The 6740-nt window shown below is 61.3% G+C and overlaps 1 protein-coding gene across 5 annotated transcripts; it reads right to left on the bottom strand.

Annotated features, from left to right (window-relative positions):
* Positions 1-2: 2 nt before the first annotated feature.
* SPATA2L (spermatogenesis associated 2 like) lies at positions 3-4733 on the bottom strand. 5 transcript variants are annotated; one of them, XM_032464665.1, is made up of 3 exons: positions 4331-4733; positions 3610-3913; positions 3-1969 (listed from the first exon to the last, which is right to left on the bottom strand). In XM_032464665.1, exons 1-3 carry the CDS (start codon positions 4594-4596, stop codon positions 1028-1030), a joined length of 1512 nt encoding a protein of 503 aa, XP_032320556.1. In that variant the 5' UTR covers positions 4597-4733; the 3' UTR covers positions 3-1027. The 5 variants fall into 5 exon arrangements, with proteins under 5 accessions (XP_032320556.1, XP_032320560.1, XP_032320557.1 ...); XM_032464669.1 differs by having other exon boundaries at positions 4263-4366; XM_032464666.1 differs by lacking the exon at positions 4331-4733 and adding an exon at positions 4131-4239.
* Between the last annotated feature and the right edge of the window lie 2007 nt (positions 4734-6740).

Raw genomic sequence — 6740 nt, forward strand, 5'->3', positions numbered from 1 at the left:
GCTAGATCCAGTGTCCTTTAATGTACTTTGAGGTTCTGATTCGTGTGATGTGACAGGTGCTGGGAGAGACAGGAGGCGGGACAGATGGACTGGGGTGGGGGACACCCAGTGGGGCCAGCACGGAAGACAGGCACTGCCCTAAGGGCAGAGGTGGGGAGGACCACCCCCAGGGGAAAAGCAGCTCTGCCTGTCTGCTATGGCCTCAGAAGTCGGCCTGGGGGCAGCTGCTTTTGCGTCTTCACCACTGAATCTAGGGTGGGCTTTTGGGTGGGAAGCTTTTAAATTCTCCCACCTTGTCATCCAGAGTCAGTGCAATAGTAAGCATCAGTGTGGGGGGCTCAGGAGCCCCCTCACACTCCACCTGGAAGTGGCCACCCACCGCCCACCTCCCACTTGCTGCTCTTAGGTCTTTACTCTGGTGGGAGATGAGACCATTTCTCCTCCCCTAGGTGCAGCCGGGGCCCATGGGGCTGGTCTCAAGTCAGCACTCAGCTTATTCAGTGCTGGCCTCTGATACCCGTGGTGGGCCCAGGTCCCCCCCGTCAGGAGGTGAGCTATGCACTGGCAAGGCGCCGAGACTGGTCTCAGCAAAGCTCAGGGGCCCATGAGGTCATCTGCAGGCCCCAAAGACAACCCTCTGTGGAGCATCCCCCTGGACACTTACAGGGAGCAGGTTGGGAGCTACGGGCTGACCTGAGGTGGGGTGGCGGGAGGGGTGAAAGAGGAGGGTGAGGGTCGTTCCTGGGGACGGGTGTGCTGGCTCCTCTACCCAGCATGTCTGGGCATGGGTCTAGGCGTCAAGGGCAGGGATGGGCCAGCCCGAGGTGGGGGCTCTCCATGGAAGGCGAGACCCCTACGTCTCACCTAGTGGGGCTGAGGCTCCATGGCCTGTGCACTGCTCAGGGCTTCTTGGTGGGGGGCAGGAGGGGCAGGGTGGCCAGTGGCCCAGGCCCGAGGATGGACGAGGCCCAGAAAAGCACCACAGAAACTGTCTCCAGAAAGCCCTTGACCCAAGGCCTGGGTGGGCCTATGGCCGGGCCCCAGGGCCCTCGTAGAGCAGGGTGTCCACCTGTGCTCGCTGCAGCCACAGGCGCCGCTGGGTGTCCCCACGTAGTACACGCAGCACATGGCATGGGCGGCAGGCAGGCAGGGCAGGACAGTGGGCAGCATGCAGCTGATGGCATGTGTCACAGCAGAGAATGGGCAGGGTGCCAGGGGCTAGGCAGCTGTGAGCCTGGTAGCCTGGGGGCTCGGGGACAGGCCTGTGCACACGTGGGGGGCTGGTCTGCTCAGGGCTCCTGGGGCTCTCGGGAGTCATTGCATCTCTGGGCTGACTCAGCAGCTCTTGGCGCAGTGAGAGGAAGGAGAAGGCCTCAGGCTCCAGCTCCTCCTCCTCCTCCAAGGGCCCATAGGGCGGGCTGCTGGCCTCCGCTGGCTCCCAGGCCTCGCTCCCTGCCCCCCATAGTTTGGCGCTCTGCTCCCAGAACAGAGGCCGGTAGGTCAGCTCTGAGCTGGGTGAGTCCAGGCCTGGTGAGGGCCCCCCATACAGGCTGGCCTCCTCCGAGCCCTGGTCTTCCTGCAGGTCCCGGTACAGGTCCAGCTGGGCCTGGTACACAGTCGGGGAGCCTCGGGGGGGCAGGGGCGGTGGCTCCTCCTCCCGGGCCAGTCGCTGCTGCAGCCGGGCCACACAGGAGGCCACGTCCGCACTGGCCCGCCGAGCCTGCAGCAGTTCCTCAGCCGGAAGCACGCTGGTGCCCAGCTGTGCCAGCACCTCACTGAGGATCTCGCATTCCAGCCGCAGGGCGAAGCAGCCCAGGGCCACTTGGACCAGCTGGCAGGCAGGGGGCGGGGCGGCCACCATGAGGCGGTGGTTGTCCCCACGCACGTAGCCCATCTTCTGGAAGCTCTGGATGAGGAGGTCCTCCGAGAGTGCACCCTTCAGCACGTGCACGTAGCCCCCTGAGAAGGTCTGCAAAGGAGGGGCCAGGTCAGGAGCAGACCCCTCCCACGGACCTGACCCAGCTTCAGCTCCACTCCTGCCCTGGCCAGCTTCAGGGCCCACGTCTTCACTCCAGGCAGTGGCATGGTGCCAGGGGACCAGGCCGTCTGGGCTGTCTGACGCTCCCTCCAGAGCAGCTTTTCAAAAACCTGGTTGCTTAGATCCACCCCAGAGACTGACCTCATGGCCGAGGCAGGCCCAGGCATCACAGTTTTTAAAAAACGAATACAGCTCACCTGGGTCAGAACAAACCAAAGAGCCCCTACATTGAGAACTCTCACTGCCCTCTGGCCCCTCCCCTCCTCTCACCCGTGGGTGAGTTAGTTTCCGTGTACCTGCCGAGTGTCTGGTTATACAGACACAAACACAGGTGCAGAGCTGCCCCTCTGACCCAGCAGCCTGCTAAACACGTCATTCTGAGCTCTGCCTTTCCAGTTTCCGAGAGCGCTCCCTGTAAGGACAGAGGCCCAGCCTTCACTGCCCGGCTGCGTACGTTTCCATCACACAGATGGAACAGCTGTGGTTTTGGAGGCTCTAGACTGCAGAGGAGCCAGGAGCACGCCTAGGGTGGTGATCACATCTCTGCCACTCTACAGCTCCATGACTCTGGGACCCAGGGCGGGTTTTTCTGCTTACAGTTTATGACAGCATCTCTGCAGAGGAGTCACTACTGTGTAAGATTGTTCTCAGGGCTGGGCCTTCACCCCTCACCACGGACCTGGAACTGGGCTATTCTTGTGTCTGTTTCACAGAGGAAGAGGTGGATTCAGAAAGATAAGGTAACTTGCCCCCAGCAACACAGCCAGGAGGCAGAACCAGACCCCATCCAGGTCTGCCCAATGCTGAAGCCCTGTCCAGCTCTTGGCTCTCCATGAGGCTGGACCCTGCCCTCTGGTCTGAATGGATGAATGAAAGTCCTGGAACCTCAGACCAGCAGGTGTCTGAGTGGAGCAGTGGGCTCCAGACTGCACCTCCCAGAGAGAGGCTCTGCTGCCATGGCAACCAAGGGAGGCAGCCGCCCACGTGCCCAGTGACACATCACCTTCCTACTCTTCCAAATTAGCTCAGAGCACAAGGCAGCCTGCCCGCTCCTGCCAGCCCACAGCTCATGGGACGTTGGGGGGCCAGGCCAGGGTGGAGGGTGAATTAGGTTCGTGTTTAGCCCAGCTACTCTAGGGCATGCAAGGGTATCTCCAGCCCCTGCCTACTTCTAGGGGATGCACCCACGCCATGTCATCCTCTATAAATGGAGGGTTTAGGGTGACCATGGAAACAAGTCCCTCCTGTACACGTGTCCCAGGATTTCTGTGGTAACTGGGGCCACAAGGCCACTTTGGGGAGGGCAGTGATGTAAACTTTAAGGGACAGGATACGCCTAGAAGGCAGGCTCCCAGGTGGGTGCCCTCCACCCATCTTGTGTTCAGTCCCAGGAGTACCAAGGGCAGTTTTGGCTAAGAGCTGCTCCGACACGCCCAGGACGGGTCAGCGCACTCAGCCCTCTGAAACCTGTGAGGCTCTGATAACTCCTGAAACTCTCACCCTTGACGGTAGTCACCCTCTTGGCAGTAGGCAGCCTGGGCAGAGGGCCTCCACTCAGCCTGGCGCCCTACCTTGATGGTGGTGAACTCCTTCCTCCAGGGCAGCAGATACAGGTGGACTGCGGCCAACTCCAGCAGCTCAAAGGCGCGGGCCAGGCCGCGCAGCGCGGGGGCCAGGTCAGCGCGGCCCCACAGGCCATCGGTGAGCAGTGCCAGCGCGTCATCCTGCAGCGCCCCGTGCAAGTCGAAGTCTTCCACCAGGATCTGCCAGAGCACGGCGCGCAGTGATGGGTCCCCGCACACGCCCGCGCGGCCGCGCCGCAGTTCGCGCTCCAGGCACAGGCGGTAGTCCTCGGACAGCGAGCTGCTGCCCATCCTGGCGGGCGGAGATAGGGTGTCAGCAACGAGATGCCCCTCCCTGTCCGCTGTGCTCCCCCAGAGCCCAGCCTGCATCCACAGGTTCTCCTCCAGCCTGGCGACCCTGTACCTACAGCACCCCCTTCCCTGGAGACCTGCTGCGCCAGCTGAGTCTCCCCATCCGAGCAGAGACCCCACATCGTGCTGTGAGTTCCGCAGGCGACCGCGCTACCTACTCATCCCCATCTGTCCCCCGGCGCCCGCCGCTCAGCTCCGGCCTCTCCAGCAGCAGCGCGCTTCCGCCAGGGCCGGCTCCGCCCATCGGCCGGGGCCGCGACGTTCGGGGCGGGGTCTCCTCGGGCACCTACCTCTGGTCTAGTCCAACAGGGGACGGGGCAGGGCCTGGTGACGGCCCGGGAGCACATGCGCCACGCACCTGTACGGCCACCTGTCCCTGCGTCGCCCGTCTCCCCACGGTGCGGAGGACCGGAGGCACACAGCGAGCACTGGATAAATGGCTCTGTCCCAGCAGCCCGTCCTACGGGGGGCGGGCACCGAGGTGCTCTTCTGCCGCGGTCGCAGACCTCCGGAGCGGGGCCGTCGGGAGCGCCAGGCCGCCGGGATATGGGTGCCGGGGCCGGCCGCGGGGCGGGGCGACCTTTGACGGGGCGGGGCATCTCCAGGCGGGGCGGGGCTACCCATGACGGCGCGGGGCCGTCACGTTGCCTAACCGGGACTGGCCAGATAAGGGAGGAAGGAGCCGGCCACCCTCTGGCGGGTCCGGGCCAGCGCTCATGGTGGGCGCCCGACGTGCGCTTCAGCGTGATATAAAACAGCAACCTAAGGGTGGGTGGGCGACCTTGGAGCCTATTTCTGTGACTCCACTTCCTGGTTTCTGTAGCTCTCACTTCGGTCCCTGAGAGCATCCCGGGTTGGGGGTCTTTGAGGCACGTGAAGGCACCTTCCTGCCTAGGTCACCAGGCACCTGACCTACGGCCGGCCAAGTTGACCAGGGCTGCGGATCACCTAGGCCTATGCAGATGTAATCAAGTTCAGATGGAGTCACACTGGATTCAAGTGGGTCCTAAATCTAACAAGACTGAAGACGTCTTTGTGAGAAGTAAGCTGACACACGTGGAGAGGAGGCATTTGAGGAAGCAGGGCCTGCAGGAGCCACTTGAGCCCCCAGACCAGGGCCAGGCAGGAGGGAATTCTGTTCTGGCGATTGGAGGGAGCATAGTCTTATTGAAACCTTGATTTCAAGCTTCAGAGCTTTGAGTCAATTTTTGTTTTAAGCTACGCAGTTTGTTCTACTTTGTTCCGGCAGCTGTTATAGGACCCACGTGCAGGCCTCACATAGTTGTCCTGACAGCCCTGCCTGAGGTCCTGGCTGACTGTAGACACGTGGACAGATCTTTGGGTGACCCCAAACCCCCGACACTGGGTCACCCCAACTCCAAAGCTGATGGAGCTGATGCTGGGGGTAGAGGCAGAGATGAGATGTCCCCACTGCACCCTGCCAAAATGAAAGTTTCATGAGCAAAAGGCTTTTGTGTGTTTAAGCCAGTGAGTGGGGCTGGTTGTTACACAGCAGCAGGGTAGATGCCACACTGCCTCAACTGCAGCTGTGTGCCTGTCCTCCTGCATCAGAACCTGGTCCCAGGACTGCCCCTGGCTCTCTCGGCCCTCTGTCCAGCCTGCTGCACGCATGCACGTGGCCCCCCATCTCCAATACACCATGCTCTGCCCTGTCCAGCATCCTAATTGTCACCGGTTCGGTGCGTAAGAAATTCTATCTTGTTTTAATTTGCATTTCTTGATCTTTTAATGACTTCAGACACCTTTTCTTATGCTGATTAGCTTCTTAAATTTCCTTCTCTGAAGACAGCCTCTTCATAGCTTTTGCTAGTTTTCTAAGTGGGGCTGCTGCCTTTTTCTTGTTCATTTGCAGGATTTCACCAAAGTGAAGAACTGATTATTCATCTCTTTCATAGAGGAGCCGTGGGCTGGGAGAGGCCAAAGCAGTGGCCCAGAGTCACACAGCAAGAAGCAGCCTATCTGAGCACAGCGCTGCCAGCAGGTTGCCGAGGAGACAGCCCTCAGAGCTCAGTGCCTGCCCAAAGCCAGCAGGTGCTTCCAGGGTCAGGCTTAGCTCCAGACACACCTTCATCCTCCACCTGCCAGATGAAGCGGGGCTTTAAAATCTCATCCTGGAGCAGGGGTGTCACCCTCCTCCTGAGGCTTCATGGCTGCTGGGGGCTTCCTCTGGAGAGGGCAGGGATGGGCACAAGGGCAGGAATTCAGGGACTAAGAACTTTGAGGTCCGGGCAGGGTGAGTGGGAGGGTGCCCGCCTCTCTCTTCCTGCGGTGCTGATGGGCACAGAGGCTCCTGACAGAGTTGTCTGCCCTGGTCCGCTGGGCCCAGGGCCTGCCCTTGGGGTCATATCCCCTGGTACCCACTGGTCTCTGGGGTCAACCTGCTGGGCTCAAACCCAGCTCTGTCACCGTGAGGCAAGGCCTAGAGAAGGCGCTTCACCTCCCTGGGCTTGTTTCTTCTTGGGGCCCTGCAGAGGGCCTGGAACCCTGCCCAGCACAAGACACACAACAAAACCAGCAGTTGCCAGTTCACAAGTCTTTCCCAGGGACCCAAACACAGCTCCCCAGCCCAAACCAGCTTGTGGTGTGGGCCAAACTGCCTGCCTCTGTGGCAGCCTGGGCTGCTGGGGGTCCCGCCTTCCCTGGAGAGGCTGCCCATGGCTAGGACCAGGCCACGTGCTGTCTTCTCTCCAGGGGCCCCCCAGTGTGTGCCCCACCTGGAGAACAAAGATGATCCTCAAGAACGCTTC

Source organism: Camelus ferus, chromosome 21, assembly GCF_009834535.1.
Source record: "Camelus ferus isolate YT-003-E chromosome 21, BCGSAC_Cfer_1.0, whole genome shotgun sequence".
NCBI classification, from domain to species: domain Eukaryota; kingdom Metazoa; phylum Chordata; class Mammalia; order Artiodactyla; family Camelidae; genus Camelus; species Camelus ferus.